The following is a 16,262-nucleotide window of genomic DNA, read 5'->3' as shown; positions in this document are numbered from 1 at the left end:
GAAATTGCCAAATACACTAATACTGAAATTGTGAAAATTATAATAGTGAGAAATGTTGGTGGGATGGAGTTTTGGCCTGCCTGGTGACATCACCAGGAAGTAAATTAGTTAATTGACCAATAAGAGAGTTCCAAACCTCTCTGCCAATAACGGCTAGTTTTCAGCAGGTTGACATTTATTGTCATGAATCTTGCCCTGGAGGCAGACCTGAGCTATTTCTGCTAAATGGGCCAGTTGCAAAGTCAAAATTGGTTATATCGTAAAAAATTAATTTAAACTAAATTAGCTTTTTGCGCTTAATTTAAGGTTAGGCATTAGGGTTAGCAGTGTGGTTAAGGTTAGGTTTAAAATGAGACGTTATGACTATGTAGCTGTCAGCAGCTAGTGACAACTCTGTAGAGCTGCCTCCAGTGCAACATTCATGACAATAAATGCCAGCCCGACAGTTTTCCCCTACATAACAGAAATTGCTCTTTTTGACCATTTTAATTGAAAATAATCACTAAGGTACTTAACTGTTACCCAGAAATTATTTAATGTTGAGATCAAAACAGCTGTATTGGACGTTTAAGAACACTGCAGAGAGAAATGTAATGTTAGGAGCTGACAGAACTATAACTGCTCAGTGCAATACACAGCCATCTGCACATTGAAGTGACTTTATGCCCACCTAAATAAATCATGACATCCTGACCTATCCGTGTGTATTCAGTGATGCAATAACACTGACAACTACAAAAACACATGAAGGAATATTTATTAGTTAGAGCAAATTTGGTAATACAAACTTTTATGAAAAAAGCTACTACATGTAGATTTGCCTTATCATCAATATCTTGGTTCATATATTTATATGTACATTTCCCCTTGTACAAACATGCGAAAAGGGGGTTGACCTTCGAGTACAGAGAACAACAAAAAGATAGGGAGAGCGAGACACGAGAAAAAAAGGTTTCACTCTCCTTCAGTACTAGGCTAAGTAAACGGATTTGTTTCACACAGTCTTGAATAGGAACTGCAGTTGTTCCAAGCAACTCTACTCAAAATGAAGAAAACATTATTAATCTTGTTTTTGGTAGGTTCTGGTCTAGTCCAAAGGGGCTGATGGCAAAGTATCCAAACTGTGAGACATGCAACTGTGTGTTGAACACAGGAGGCTGCTGAGGGGAGGACGACTCATAATAATGGCTGGAACAAAGCAAATGGAATGGCATCAAACACCTGGAAACCACGCGTTAGATGTGTTTCATACCATTCCACCTATTCCGCTCCAGCCGTTAGAATGAGCCTGTTCTCCCCAATTAAAGTGCCACCAACTTCCTGTGGTATTGAACCATAACACTTCAGTCACTTCACTATATGTCAGATTATCACAGTATAATCATGGAAGTGATCTGGTACCAGCAAACCATAAAAATAAAAAAAAACTTAAAATAAATATGAGGCCTTAAAATTTGACTTATGGTTTCAAATTCAGAAGTCTACAACTGGATTCAAACCAGTTCAGAAAGACACCCAGATGACCCTAAATTACATTTTCTGACAGTGAGTGTCATTTTAAATCCAGTTTCCTGACCCTAAATATGTCGTTATGTCATATAGCTGGCTAAAACAACAGGTTAAACACACTCAAGAGGCAGTCTTCAGTTGGAACTGCATGGTTTCACTCCATAATGAATTGACCATCTAGAATTGTTGAACCAACTGATGCATTATGGCGCTGTACAGACACTGATGCATTATGGCGCTGTACAGACACTGATGCATTATGGCGCTGTACAGACACTGATGCATTATGGCGCTGTACAGACACTGATGCATTATGGCGCTGTACAGACACTGATGCATTATGGCGCTGTACAGACACTGATGCATTATGGCGCTGTACAGACACTGATGCATTATGGCGCTGTACAGACACTGATGATTAACAAAACAATAAATAAAGACAACATACTCCTTTTGACACAGGGATTAGTTCTATCAAAAACAGAGTAAACCAGGACATTGTGGAGTGGGACAAAGAGTTCACACCGCCTCCCATACGCACATCAATCAGCCAGGACAGAGCAGTGGTTTGAGGCAGTCCTGCAAGATTTACTTCCACTCAAAAACACATGTCCAAGTTCTGAATCCACACATCGTCCTCATCCTCCAGCCCTTCACATCCACACCTGAGGTGAAGGTTGGCTTTAGACCCGCAGGATCTCTAGGCAGTTGTTGTAGCCGATGGCGATCCAGTCAGGCTGGGTGGAGGCCCACTGGACATTGTTGATCTCCCCCTCAGCTGTGTAGGCCAGAATAGGGTCCTCGATGGCCCTGGGCATTTGCTGGATGTCCCATATCAGCGCCTGGTGGTCGTCGGCTGAGGAAAGACAAGACATTATTATTACACTGAAGGGAGAAGGTGAGAAGACTTAGAATGGGGTCTGAGGAAAGGTGAACTGGTGAAGAAGCTGTTTGTGCCTTACCTGCAGTGCAGATGTGACAGGAGGAGTGGGGAGCCCAGGCGATGCCGTTGACACAGGCCCGGTGGTTGTTGAGGCGGGCCACCGGCGTGCAGGGAACACGCACGTCCAGAATCACAACCTGAGACACACAGCACAGGAGAGAGAACACATTAGATGGGGGATAAGGAGAGGGAGCAACAAAGAGAGAATGGACAATACCAAACTGAAAGATGAATGAGAAAGTAGAATAAAATAGACTGACCTCCATGCCGTCCATAGCCATGGTGGCCAGGTAGTTGGGGTCCTGTTTGTTCCAGCAGAGGCGCAGCAGGGGGTGGTGCTGGGGATCTTCATAGATGATGGTGCTGTGTTCCAGGTGCCGCAGGTCAAACATGCGTACTGAGCCGTCCGCGCCGACCGACGCAAACATGTCCCGACCACCGCCTGCGCGGCTGAACGCGATGTCATACACCTACAGACAGAGAACACCACCAACATACAGAGTTACTACACTGGTATACCCACGGACACACATTCAGACTTTATGATCTCAGGACCAGGGGTTGGAACCAAAAATATTTGTTCCGAACAGAACCCCTATTTGTTTTGTTCCAGTGGTCCGACCAGCATAATAAAATTCTGAACTGGTTGGAACCCAAAAAAAGTAACGGTTCATATTGCTCCTTTTGGTAAAATGTTTAGGCTGTAAAATAAACCGTTTTCACATTTAGCTCATTCATTTGCTTCATCAATTAGTTTGGATGGAGCAGCTTGCGGTGTGTGCGCAAGCTATTTGTTGATATGTTTAATTGGCCATTTAAGTGCAGGCGCGAGATAAGACATTTTCATGGGTGGGGAGAGAGGGGTGGACATGGAGGGGGCTTGGTTTGAAGCGCTAAACATCATCTGAACTGGGATGTGTTTAGGCTATTACTAGAATACCTTTAGAGACGTAACTTCACTGAATTACATAGTTAAATATTAGACATTAGGAATATTTTTTTAACAACAATATAACATTATTAATCGGTTCTCAGGATTTGGAATGAAGGATTCTGTTACGGAACACTAGAGACCTGTTTCGTTCCCAATTCCGTTCCTCAATAAATGTCATTCTGCTCCCTGAACAGGTTCTAGCCGCTGCTCACGACAACTAGCCTTTACTTACTCATTCATACAAGTAAACTAAACTTCAAGGCAAGGCTTATATTCCCCCTCAGCTCTCACACACCTCTTTGTCATGAGCAATGAGCTGGGTCTTGACATGGCCGGAGACGAGGTTGACTCTGCCCAGCACTTGGCCAGTCTCCAACCCCCAGATAGTACAGGTGGTGTCAATGCTGGAGGTGCCTGTAATGGACAGACCAGAACCAGGATTAAAAACACTGACACTCACCAAACAAGACATACTGTAAAACTTCAATTAATAGCCTGAGTGTTTATTTGCATTAATCACTCTACACAACCGCCGCTTATTTGAGATAGGCTTCTATTTCCATTATGCACACAGCTCAATAAAATGTTTAAGAGACTACCAGTTTGACCAGTATAAAAATTATAATAACAAATCCATCGCAGATCAGACCTGCAAAGGCTGCCTATCACACACCCTCTATTTCACTCTCTAGCACCATTCATTTGATGCTGTGTTTTATTTTTGGTGGAGTCATGGCTCGCAACATTGACAGAATAAAAAATGTAATGCACGACTGTGGGAATATCAGAGCTGTGTCCATGGTAACAGTTGTAAACAATTCATTTAGACCCAGCATTTATTTGCTGAAATATGTGACGATGCCCAGATTTTAAAAGTGACAGGCAGCTATTTGAGATTGCATTTCAATTGTTTTACGCTACTTACTCTGACACACATGCTGGAGACACTGACAGCAAACCAGTAGACTATATGCTACAGCTGGGCGATATGGACAAACATCCATGTCACAATAAATGGACTAAATTATCACGATAACTTGAACGACAAGTTTATAACATTAATGTGCACCACAGTTATTTTTTTATATTACTCTTAAATCTACTACTTTGAATGTTGTAGCTATCAATTGTTGTATTAACAATCACCCATATTAGCAAACTTATTTCATTTGAAACTTCACATTTCTCTACTAGGGCACCTATAGGTTATTTACTGTAATGAACGAGATCAGCAAAATGTCCAAGATATTTGGTTGGTGTCAATAATTTTCGGTTTATAGTCCCAGCTCTACTTTATGCATATGCCCCATCTCTTACCCAGTAGATTAGGATCCACTTCATTCCAGTCAAACGAGGTGAGTGGGGCACAGAAGTCAGAGTTCTTGTTGTTATTCAGCAAGCATTCCAAACGCGTCTCTGTTTCACTGACCTAAGGGGTAACATTTAACAAGCCATGAGATGCTATACAACTACATAGAAAAGTAGAGCCCCCCAGGCAAATAACTGAGCTAGAGTGTAACTCCAGATGCTGTTAGAGGGACACAATAGTTAGAAGAGGGTGCTGGCCAGGGAGCGCCCAACATATGACATCTATTATGTTTACGTATGATTTAGTATCAAGGAGGCTGTGGGTGCATGCATACCCTCCAGATGCGCAGGTAGTCCCCGCTAGTGGCAAGCAGGTCTGGGTAAACACCCTTGCTGTCCGGGATCCACATAATCTTGGTGGTGGGGTAAGGGTGGTCAAACGTGTTCCTGCAGATGAACTCTGAACTCTCCTCCTCCAGACCCACAATCTGCACCTGAAGACAAACAATAATTAAATCAGATATCGCTCTTGATATACAGTCGTGGCCAAAAGTTGAGAATGACACAAATATTAATTTTCACAAAGTCTGCTGCCTCAGTTTGTATGATGGCAATTTGCATATACTCCAGAATGTTATGAAGAGTGATCAGATGAATTGCAATTAATTGCAAAGTCCCTCTTTGCCATACAAATGAACTGAATCCCATAAAAACATTTCCACTGCATTTCAGCCCTGCCACAAAAAGACCAGCTGACATCATGTCAGTGATTCTCTTGTTAACACAGGTTTGAGTGTTGACGAGGACAAGGCTGGAGATCACTCTGTCATGCTGATTGAGTTCGAATAACAGACTGGAAGCTTCAAAAGGAAGGTGATGCTTGGAATCATTGTTCTTCCTCGGTCAACCATGGTTGAACTTCAAGGAGAGCGGTTCAACTGTTGTGAATAAGGCTTCAGGGCGCCCAAGAAAGTCCAGCAAGCGCCAGGACTGTCTCCTAAAGTTGATTCAGCTGCGGGATCGGGGCACCACCAGTACAGAGCTTGCTCAGGAATGGCAGCAGGCAGGTGTGAGTACATCTGCACGCACAGTGAGGCAAAGATTTTTGGAGGATGGCCTGGTGTCAAGAAGGGCAGCAAAGATGCCACTTCTCTCCAGGAAAAACATCAGGAAGACTGATATTCTGCAAAAGGTACAGGGATTGGACTGCTGAGGACTGGGGTAAAGTCATTTTCTCTGACGAATCCCCTTTCCGATTGTTTGGGGCATCCGGAAAAAAGCTTCTCCGGAGAAGACAAGGTGAGCGCTACCATCAGTCCTGTGTCATGCCAACAGTAAAGCATTCTGAGACCATTCATGTGTGGGGTTGCTTCTCAGCCAAGGGAGTGGGCTCACTCACAATCTTGCCTAAGAACACAGCCATGAATAAAGAATGGTACCAACACATCCTCCGAGAGCTTCTTCCAACCATCCAGGAACAGTTTGGTGATGAACAATGCCTTTTCCAGCATGATGGAGCACCTTGCCATAAGGCAAAAGTGATAACTAAGTGGCTCGGGGAACAAAACATCAATATTTTGGGTCCATGTCCAGGAAACTCCCCAGACCTTAATCCCATTGAGAACCTGTGGTCAATCCTCAAGAGGTGGGTGGACAAACAAAAACCCACAAATTCTGACAAACTCCAAGCATTGATTATGCAAGAATGTGCTGCCATCAGTCAGGATGTGGCCCAGAAGTTAATTGACAGCATGCCAGGGCGGATTGCAGAGGTCTTGAAAAAGAAGGGTCAACACCGCAAATATTGACTCTTTGCATCAACCTCATGTAATTGTCAATAAAAGTCTTTGACACTTATGAAATGCTTGTAATTATACTTCAGTATTCCATAGTAACATCTGACAAAAATATCTAAAGACAAAAATATCTAAAGACACTGAAGCAGCTAACTTTGTGGAAATTAATATTTGTGTCATTCTCAAAACTTTTTAAGTTGAGAAGATTCTCAAAATGGGGGAATGTCGTGGAAATTGCAAGATTATGTTATAATGCTTGTATTGCATTATAATGGTTGTTTTATTCGACAGAATAGAGTATTCTGTTAACTATTGTGTGTGTGTTTTACTGAGGATGGGCCTCTATGAGATAGCACTGACAGAGATTTACAATGTCTTTGGGTGATAAAACCTAAAGAGCATTCCAGATAACATGAGGTAATGTTTTTGTGCTATGAAGTACCAGGAACGGGATTAGAACCTCGTCTTAGGGACCAAACTTAACGATAATTTATAGCGAATGCTATCTGGCTAAGGGATACTCCTTTCTCAAGTAAAATTATTTCTTTGTGAACTGTTCCTAAGATCTGTGGTTCGTCATGTAGATTGAGTGGGGTGTATCTTGGCTATAAAAGATCTTTGTACTTTTGTGTTGTCACTATCAACGGTTCATTAGAAATGGTGAATCGTTTAAAGTCATTGCTAATGCAAAGCTCTTATTATTAAAGATTTAGTTTAAGTATAACTCTGACTGGTGTGTGAAGTTTAACTCTCATTTGGTCATGCAGAAATTAGCCACCACACAAGGAACAAATTATTCAGAGCTTAAACACACTTCATACTGTTTTTATTCACTTTTTGGTCATGTTCATTCTTTGTGGGTGTGATCTTATAACATAGAAGCGAAGATCTGTTCTGGGTTATGTTTATACCCAAGATCTGTTCTGGGTGGCCCACATCACAGCATTGTGGGAGTCACGGTGGTCCCAACGAATTAGTTTTGATTCTACACTGGGACTGTTAACAAAAACATACAGTTCATCTTCTCACTCACCTTATTGTTATATTCTTCAACGAAACTTCCAAGGGCCAGGCGAAAGCGTTTGTCGGGACGAACGCTCCAGTTCATTGCATACACCGTCCATGGCGCTTCGTATTTGTATATCTCTTTTCGCTTACCGTGGAGAGACATAGCTCAATAAACGAGCTCTTATATCAAATCCTTACCTATATAAAACAAAACAACTGTTTCCTAGGAACAAAATATACCCCACGGCTCGTTAAAGACTTTCCGAATTGAAGATTTGAACAGTTCAAATGACAAAGGCTGTCAAAGCTAGCAAACAGTCGTTAGTTATGGATACAACACTAGCCCAGTTAACGCCATTAGCTAGCTAGTAGCGCGTTGTACCGCGTGATAGCTATCACTGTCGGACAACGAAGGCGACGTTTAAGCTTAAATGAAGCTTCGAGACACACGTTAGCTTACGGCCAATAGTCTGTGAATTTGCTATTCGCTCGATTTTGATGATCCGGGTAAGTGAGCCTGCTTTTCGAATTGAGTCCCCTGCTAGCTTTGACCCGACTCTGACTTCAACAACACTGCTGCTGTAACCACAAAGAGGGGTGGGGGATCACTCTCCTCGAATCTCCTCCCATCGAAGAAAATGTCGGCGGTGTGACGCTAGCGAGCTCATAGACTACAATCACCCCATTAAAGTGTGGAAAACATCATACCTATCACACCATTCTGCAAAGATTGTTTTTACTATTGTAACAGGGGTACAGTTTATGTCACAATTAACTTTTCGTAACAGGTTGCGATAATTAGGTTAAGGTTAGGAAAAGAGTTAGGCTTAGGTAAAATGCACACAAATCTATATATTCGTCAATTTGATAAACTCTATACAACTGGGAAAAAACTTTTGAACAGTCATGCAACTCGGAATTCCAAGTCTGAAACTCTGGCATCTTTCAAGAGCTTCGACTTTCCGACCCGAAGATCACTGGTGTTATTATTTGACCTCGTTTTTTCCCGGAATTCCCAGTTGTCTTGAAAGCATCATAAACCGATTATCCAATAGAAACCCCTAATCACACTTGTAGGCGGTGTCATGGCGATGTTGGTAGGCTTGCTAAACGTCAACGGGTAACGTCTCGGCCGAACTGCGCATGTGCACGCCGTCAACTCAAAGGCACTTCTTCGCTATAAAGTTGTTTTTAACGAACATGAAAAAGTGTCAGTTTGTCACTTTCGCAAAAGGTTGGAGTAATAACATATTTAACTACTTACAACATTGGCTTGAATCTAGGCTGTCTTTAGATTTCGAGAAAAACAACAACAAGGAAGAATATTTGACTTCTCAAACCCCGGCCTGGTCTGTTTCGCAAGCGGTACAGGAAGTCTCGGGAGGTTGCGCCTCTGGGTTTTTAGAAACTCTGTGGTAGAATCTACTGTCAAGGGGACTGTATTGAACAGCTAAGCTAACGACGACCTCAGCGTTTTCCATAGGAACATATTTTAACACTCCATAGGTATTCATACAGCTAACGTTACATGTGTTGTTTTGCTTTAGTTTGATTCAACTTGACAAATCCGGCTATTGTTATATTGTCAACCACTTATTAGCTATAGGGTGGCAATAACTTGGTTGGTAACGTTAGCTAGCTTGCTCGGTAAGAATGGGAAGAGATGGGGGGGTTGGGACACGTTGGCTAATCAGTGAGTTATCTAGCTAACTAGACTAACGTTACTTAGTTTGTTAACCAGAAATCGTCAACTGTGATTGCATATTTGCTAGCTCTTTGTAATCTTAGCCATCTGAAATGTTCTATGATTTGAGCTAGCCACTCCAAGTCAAGCTAGCTAGCTAACAGAGTCAGAGAGTGGATTTGGCTAGCAGCAGACAGCTAACGTTAGTTAGCGCACCTGAATGCTAAGCAAGATATTTGTAGCTGTGGTTTGTTAAGCTGGTAGTTAACTAGCATAAATGGACTACAGTGACTAGAATGATGATGTGTCTATAAAGAAAGCAACGCGAGCCATATATTTTTAGAATATTGATGACTTGTGAATGATAGGGTCACTGGGTCATTACCAATAACCACAGTCCATGTCCAGTCCGATTAATGGACAGATTCTATGGCGTTCAGACTGACACATTTTTGATGTAGGTAATTTGACAGTGTCTAGACCTAGCTACCACTCTCTTGGATGTTGACCTTTTCAGTGGGAGTGGATGTAAGAGGCATGAAATTATACATATGTGTTGTAGACAAACAAGTTACTATCCTGGGCATGTAACTAAATCAACTCACAGTAATGAAGATGTTTGTTGGAAACATCTTTGTGACAGCCAGCCTGTGTGAGACTGACTGAGGCATTCTGTCTAGTGCTGGTTTGACCTTCTGTCACCTCCAAACCCACCTGGTTTGACCTGAATTTACCTTTCCCTCCTTATCTTCCTCCTGCTCTTCTCCTCCTCCCACCTGTCCTCTCCTCTACCGGCCTGTGCTGGCACAGCTTCAACCATGAGGAGTGTGTACCTCCTGCTGCCCGCGCTGCTACTTCTCCTGGCACTGCCTGTCTCCAGGGGACGCTACAACGATGACTTTGACGACGGGGAAGACCTGGCAGACTTTGCAGACGACAATGACTTTGCTGAGTTTGAGGATGTGAGCGAGGACACTGCGGCCGAGCCAGAGACGGCCCCTCCACCCCGTGCGGCCCCCCCTGCTCAGCCTGCTGAGGACGATGAGGACGAGGCCACAGTGGAGCTGGAGGAAGACGGACAGGAGGACGGCTTTGAGGATTCCGATACACAGGTTAGGGGCTGCAGTGGCCTGGTAGCTTGCATATGACCAGGGACAACTTAGTTGGCACACTATCCCATGCACTGTGTTTTTGGTTTGTGCCAGAACTAATCAATATTTCATTTTGTATTGCTGTAGGATCAAGACATGTACAGCAAGTACGATCCAGACGAGTTTGATGGCATGGAGAAGCCCAGCCAGTCCCTTAAAGACCCTCTGATCATCCACACAGTAAGTTCACTGTTAACACCAGACTAGTGACCATTATGAAGCCATTGATTCCAGACCTATTTCTTAAACTGTACTCTGACAACCAAGAAGAAGAACATCCCTCTTAAATGTGAGTGCCAAGATCAAACATCCTTAATGTTGTGGTTGTCAAGGTGATGAAGTCTGTCCGTCTTCCCCTTCCAGGTGCCTGCCCACCTTCAGAACAGCTGGGAGAGCTACTACATGGAAATTCTAATGGTGACGGGCCTGCTGGCCTATATCATGAACTACATCATCGGCAAGAACAAGAACAGCCGTCTGGCCACAGCCTGGTTCAACTCCCACCGAGAGCTCCTGGAGAGCAACTTTGCCTTGGTGGGTGATGATGGCACCAGTAAGGATGCAGTGAGCACCGGGAAGCTGAACCAGGAGAATGAGCACATCTACAACCTGTGGTGCTCAGGTCGAGTGTGTTGTGAGGGCATGCTCATCCAGCTTAAGGTATTTACAGTGTGTGTGAGTAAGAGAAAGAAAGTGTTTGTGTGAGAACTAGCTGCTGTTTCAATGTTTTCTCTGGTCTGTTCCAGTTTGTGAAGAGGCAGGACCTGCTGAATGTACTGGCCAGGATGATGAGGCCAGTCTGTGATCAGGTGGTGGGTACATATGATGCCTGCATACATGTACATCACCAGTCACATTGTCACTCACCTCAGCGCTTACAAATACTTTCCTAAAGGTAGACCTTTTCTGTTGTCTGACTTGCTGTATATTTATTTTTCTTTGTAGCAAATCAAAGTTACTCTGAATGATGAGGACATGGATACGTTTGTGTTTGCTGTGGGCACCAAAAAGGCCATGGCTCGGATGCAGAAGGAGATGCAGGACTTGGTGAGGGGCGGGCCAACATCACTATACATTCATTCAGCCATCCAGACACTATGAACCATCTATAAGCCTCAGGCTGCGTGGGTGTATGTATTGACACGTCTTTGTTTGTGTGTCTGTCTGTCCCCAGAGTGAGTTCTGCAGTGACAAGCCCAAGTCGGGGGCAAAGTACGGCCTTCCTGAACTCCTGGCCATCCTGACAGAGATGGGTGAGGTCACGGATGGTGTGATGGACAGCAAGGTGAGTAAGGGAGGGCACCTCTGTTGTGACCTACTCACTACAGTGGGGACTTTGTCACTAGGCTATTGCAGAGTGGTCTCTTATTGTTTGTAGTGGGAGAATATGACATGTAGAGTTCAGTGTGCTACAATTTGACAGACCCCTTGTTTTTCTTTCATTCACCCTTCCACTGTCTTTGTCTTTCAGATGGTTCATTATATCACCAACCATGCTGACAAGATCGAGTCCATCCATTTCTCTGACCAATTTTCTGGTACAAAAGTTGTGCAAGAGTAAGTGTACCTGCAAGCAAGTCAGTTTTTCCACAACATATTAACTATATCACACTAATGTCCTTACTCCACCCCTACCTCTGGTCTTGTATTAAAGCCTCTTATGAAATGATGTACAGCTGTTTCTGTTAGGTGAAGCTTCCTTCTCAACCCTGTTGTGTTTCAGGGATGGACAGCCCTTAAAGCTGCCTGAGACCAAGAAGACGCTGCTGTTTACATTTAATGGTGAGCCAATTGTCTCCACTTGAAATGCTTTCCAACACTTGACATGCAGCCAATTCACCATATATGATACGTAGTGACTGAATGAAATGTTAAATGTTTTCCTGTGTTTGTGCATGTAGTGCCTGGCATGGGGAACACGTCTCCCAAAGACATGGACACTCTGCTACCCCTGATGAACATGGTCATCTACAGCATCGACAAGGTCAAGAAGCTCCGCCTCAACAGAGAGGTGAGAATGGCAGGATAATTACACTAGTCTCCTAGTACACCCTCAATCTGGCCTGTTGGCAGACTTTTCTTTTAATCTACAGTCTTCCTTTCATCCATCACTGCATCTCCTTGCTCACCCTCTCTCTCCCTGTGTCTCCTCCAGGGAAAACAGAAGGCGGATAAGAACCGTGCCCGTGTGGAGGAGAACTTCCTGAAGCAGACCCACAATCAGCGCCAGGAGGCTGCTCAAACCCGGCGGGAGGAGAAGAAGAGGGCTGAGAAGGAGAGGATCATGAGCGAGGAGGATCCTGAGAGACAGCGTCGCCTGGAGGTCAGCTCCACCACAGCCCACCAGCAGAATAACACACTGGAACGCTACACACTGGAACGCTACACACTGGAACGCTACACACTGGAACGCTACACACTGGAACACAGCACACTGGAACACAGCACACTGTTCATCTTGGCCTTCTTTGTACCTCTTGCTCTAACTGTCTCTATGGTGTTTCCCCCTTTTCCAGGAGGCTGCTCAACGTCGCGATCAGAAGAAGATTGAGAAGAAGCAGATGAAGATGAAGCAGATCAAAGTCAAAGCCATGTGAGGACAGACAGCTACAGGGATTCAATCACACAGCTCAGACGGTTTCCACTGCTTCCATCCATCTCTCTCACTTCAGCGCCCAGTTCTGGCTCACAGGCTCACACAGACATTCCCTTCTCCATGGGTGTGTCAAGCTTAGCTGTTTCTGTTCTCATGGAAACACTTTGTCCAACCAGAGTGGTGTTTTCCTTGGCTGTGAGTGAGCTGCTAGTGACAAGCGAGAGGGACAGAGGAGTTCTGCATATCAAGTCTGTCGCCATGACGACCCGTGACAGTTTTTTTCCTGTTGACTTTTTCTTCTGCCCAGGTCTTCATTGCTCTTTTCAAAGCAAGTCGGCTCAATGAGCTTATTAATCGAATCGACAGGGATTGGGGGTTGCACCTCTTGGTGGGAAATAAAATGCTCATATTTTAAAGGAATGAAGGCATGTGAGGCCTGTTTGAGTTATTAAGTTAACATTGTGGATGCTACAAGACGAGATGCAAAGTATCCAATTTTAATTTATATCTAAGTGACAGTCCTTACAAGCTATGTCTGTCTGGTGAATTTCTAAGCAAACAATAAAATGCACTGGAAGCTATTGAACAATCTCATTTCTCTTTTTTTTTTTTTTAGAAGAGTTGTGTCTTGTGGGTAGGTGATTATAAATGGACCAATGGGATGGTAAGTCTAGCGCTAAATTTGACCCAAAGATTGAGCCCGCAGAGAGATTGAACCCAGTAGCCTAGACAATCTAAGCTGTCCTGGTGGGCTTAATGTCAACTCCCTTGTCTCCTATATTCTACAATAGCCTTTTTTGGAAACCACCATTTCTGCCAGCATGTTGATTTTTTTATTGGGGAGTAAGTATTGTAATTTTTATGACCTAGTACTCTAGTTTAACAAAAACCCACCTAGGAAGTCATGTTGAGGACAATTTAAGGATGCTTCAAGGTCACTGAAAATAAAATCTGCAGTAATACATACACTATTTTCCATGTCTTCCTGCCCGCTCTTGTTTATTTTTTTAGCCGAAAAGCTAGTTATCACACCCAGACACAAGGATGGTCAGCATTGGACAGTATGTGTTACCAATGCAGAGAGCTGAATGGCAGCATCTGATGCCAACTGAAAATGTACTGTACTACATCTTGGCCAGGAAGGGTTCCTTGATGTCATTGAGGTGAGCGAAGGTCACATCCTTGAGGGGAATGAGGCCCATGTTAAACTCATCCAGCTTTGTGAACAAGAGACAGAAATTAGAGATGGCAGAGCCATCTTTGTGTGCCTGGACCAGATCCTATGAGGTCGAGGGTCCCGCGAATTTGGAGAAATGACTTAAGTCAAAGGCTCATGTGGCAATACAGGACATGTACAACAACCCTACTCTGACATAAAAGTAATGTAAAAACAATACCATCCATCAAACTGAAATGCACCCCATCATACAGTCCTTTTGGAAAGTATTCAGACCCCTTGACTTTTTCCACATTTTGTTACGTTACAGCCTTATTCTAAAATGCATTAAATAAATAAAAATCCTCATCAATCTACACACTGAATGACAAAGCGAAAACAGGTTTATAGAAATGTTTGCAAATGGACTAAAAATAAAAGTATTCAGACCCTTTGCTATGAGACTCGAAATTGAGCTCAGGTGCATCCTGTTTCCACTGATCATCCTTGAGATGTTTCTACAACTTGATTGGAGTCCACCTGTGGTAAATGCACATGAGAAGAACCTTGATCAGGGAGGTGACCAAGACCCCGATGGTCCCTCTGACAAAGCTCCAATGTGGAGATTGGGGAATAATCCAGAAGGACAACCATCTCTGCAGCACTCTACCAATCAGGCCTTTATGGTAGAGTGGCCAGACAGAAGTCACTGCTCAGAAAAAGGCACATGACAGCCCACTTGGAGTTTGCCAAAAGACACCTAAAGCACTCTCAGACCATGAGAAACAAGATTCTCTGGTCTAATGAAACCAAGATTGAATGCCAAGCGTCTGGAGGAATCCTGGCACCATCCCTACGGTAAAGCATGGTGGTGGCAGCATCCTGTTGTGGGTATGTTTTTCAGCATCAGGGACTGGGAGACTAGTCAGGAATGAGGCAAAGATGAACGGAGCAAAGTACAGAGAGATCCTTGATGAAAACCTGCTCCAGAGTGGTCAGGACCCTCAGACTGGGGCGAAGGTTCACCTTCCAACAGGACAATGACCCGAAGCACACAGCCAAGACTACGCAGGAGTGGCTTCCGGACAAGTCTGAATGTCCTTGAGTGGGCCATCCAGAGCCAACACTTGAACCCTAACATCTGTGCCAAACTTGTAGTGTCATACCCAAAAAGACTCAATGCTTTGTCATTATGGACTATTGTGTGTATTATGAGAAACAAAATGTGGTAAAAGTAAAGCGTTCTGAATACTTTCTAAATGCACTGTATCATGTATATTTTGTTAACCGTCCGGATGGCTTGGTTTTGGATGAGCTTGTAGCACTTCCATTGCAAACTGAAAGCTCGTTGTGTATTCAGCTCACTGTCTGGATCCAAGCGATAACTGGAAGAGTGAAGTAGGAGATGGAACTTAAGTGTTTGTCAGAAATGTAACCTTTTTTTAAATCGTCATAGCAGGCACAGGTATACATGATGCTAGCTATATACTCGTATTTGATTAATAAACAAACATGTTTTCGCAAACCTTTGATAAAAAGGATCACATCAATGTAGCATCAAACGTCCGTTGTATACCTCTGGCAAACTTGCCCGCAGCCTGGTGCTGTTGTCAAAACAATGGCAACGTCACACACTAGCTAGTTGTGCTTTGCTGAGGAATATTTTTTATTTTTGTCCGCTCACACAGGAGTAATGTGTTTGTTTAAGTGGGTGCTGCAGCAACCCTACTTCCCGCAGCTATGAACATAACCCTTGTTACTTGTGTGACGTATGTGATCATGTCTCGTTTCCCTGCGGTGCCATGTTTGGCCACATGAAGGCAGTGTTGTCACTTGATCGTTTCCTTGTGCAGTAGTTCTTTTGAAACTTGTTTGGTACTCCGTATGCATAATATAACTAAGTAAAGAAGTTCAAAACTGGAGGTATGAGGATAATTAAATAATACATTTTTCTGTGTCAATGTCCTGCAAGTTATACTATGTGGAATGGGTATCTCTAAGGCCACATCTGATACATTCATCCGTAGATTCGCCACAAGTAGTCATAGACATGAGAAGGCACATACGAATAGTTAAAAAAAAATGAATCCTATAGCTACCTGTATGTAGTAGGCACATCCAACAGAATTTTTTTAAAATATATTTTTAGTCGGTGACGTTTGTATTTTGACTGAGTT

General features: G+C 43.5%; 2 protein-coding genes across 3 annotated transcripts; one reads left to right on the top strand and one right to left on the bottom strand.

The window, feature by feature from the left end:
- Positions 1-739: 739 nt before the first annotated feature.
- LOC115203797 (DDB1- and CUL4-associated factor 7) lies at positions 740-8,104 on the bottom strand. The gene is made up of 7 exons (XM_029768805.1): positions 7,524-8,104; positions 5,030-5,188; positions 4,704-4,815; positions 3,682-3,800; positions 2,713-2,922; positions 2,472-2,589; positions 740-2,365 (listed from the first exon to the last, which is right to left on the bottom strand). The coding sequence occupies exons 1-7, from the start codon at positions 7,659-7,661 to the stop codon at positions 2,193-2,195; spliced, it is 1,029 nt and encodes a 342-aa protein (XP_029624665.1). The 5' UTR covers positions 7,662-8,104; the 3' UTR covers positions 740-2,192.
- Positions 8,105-8,614: 510 nt separating this feature from the next.
- Positions 8,615-13,515, top strand: LOC115203790 (coiled-coil domain-containing protein 47). Of its 2 annotated transcripts, none has more exons than XM_029768792.1 (12): positions 8,615-9,004; positions 9,993-10,294; positions 10,421-10,513; positions 10,697-10,993; positions 11,080-11,145; positions 11,279-11,380; positions 11,508-11,618; positions 11,805-11,890; positions 12,057-12,115; positions 12,235-12,344; positions 12,489-12,656; positions 12,850-13,515. In XM_029768792.1, the coding sequence occupies exons 2-12, from the start codon at positions 10,001-10,003 to the stop codon at positions 12,928-12,930; spliced, it is 1,467 nt and encodes a 488-aa protein (XP_029624652.1). In that variant the 5' UTR covers positions 8,615-9,004; positions 9,993-10,000; the 3' UTR covers positions 12,931-13,515. The 2 variants fall into 2 exon arrangements, with proteins under 2 accessions (XP_029624652.1, XP_029624642.1); XM_029768782.1 differs by having other exon boundaries at positions 8,632-8,732.
- Positions 13,516-16,262: the final 2,747 nt, after the last annotated feature.

The sequence above is a fragment of the Salmo trutta genome, chromosome 1 (assembly GCF_901001165.1).
Source record: "Salmo trutta chromosome 1, fSalTru1.1, whole genome shotgun sequence".
Taxonomy (NCBI): domain Eukaryota; kingdom Metazoa; phylum Chordata; class Actinopteri; order Salmoniformes; family Salmonidae; genus Salmo; species Salmo trutta.
Note: the sequence above shows the minus strand (reverse complement) of the source record. Positions and strands in the feature narration are given on the sequence as shown.

What these genes read in the sequence shown, in the direction of transcription:
- LOC115203790 (XM_029768782.1), top strand. Translation starts at nt 8,642, where the DNA reads ATGTGCACGCCGTCAACTCAAAGGCACTTCTTCGCTATAAAGTTGTTT. An exon ending in ATGGTGTGATGGACAGCAAG is followed by an intron (nt 11,619 to 11,804) that starts GTGAGTAAGGGA and finishes TTTGTCTTTCAG; the next exon opens with ATGGTTCATTATATCACCAA. An exon ending in GGTACAAAAGTTGTGCAAGA is followed by an intron (nt 11,891 to 12,056) that starts GTAAGTGTACCT and finishes GTTGTGTTTCAG; the next exon opens with GGATGGACAGCCCTTAAAGC.
- LOC115203797 (XM_029768805.1), bottom strand. Translation starts at nt 7,661, where the DNA reads ATGTCTCTCCACGGTAAGCGAAAAGAGATATACAAATACGAAGCGCCA. An exon ending in ACTACCTGCGCATCTGGAGG is followed by an intron (nt 4,816 to 5,029) that starts GTATGCATGCAC and finishes GTTACCCCTTAG; the next exon opens with GTCAGTGAAACAGAGACGCG. An exon ending in TGGCTATGGACGGCATGGAG is followed by an intron (nt 2,590 to 2,712) that starts GTCAGTCTATTT and finishes TGTGTGTCTCAG; the next exon opens with GTTGTGATTCTGGACGTGCG.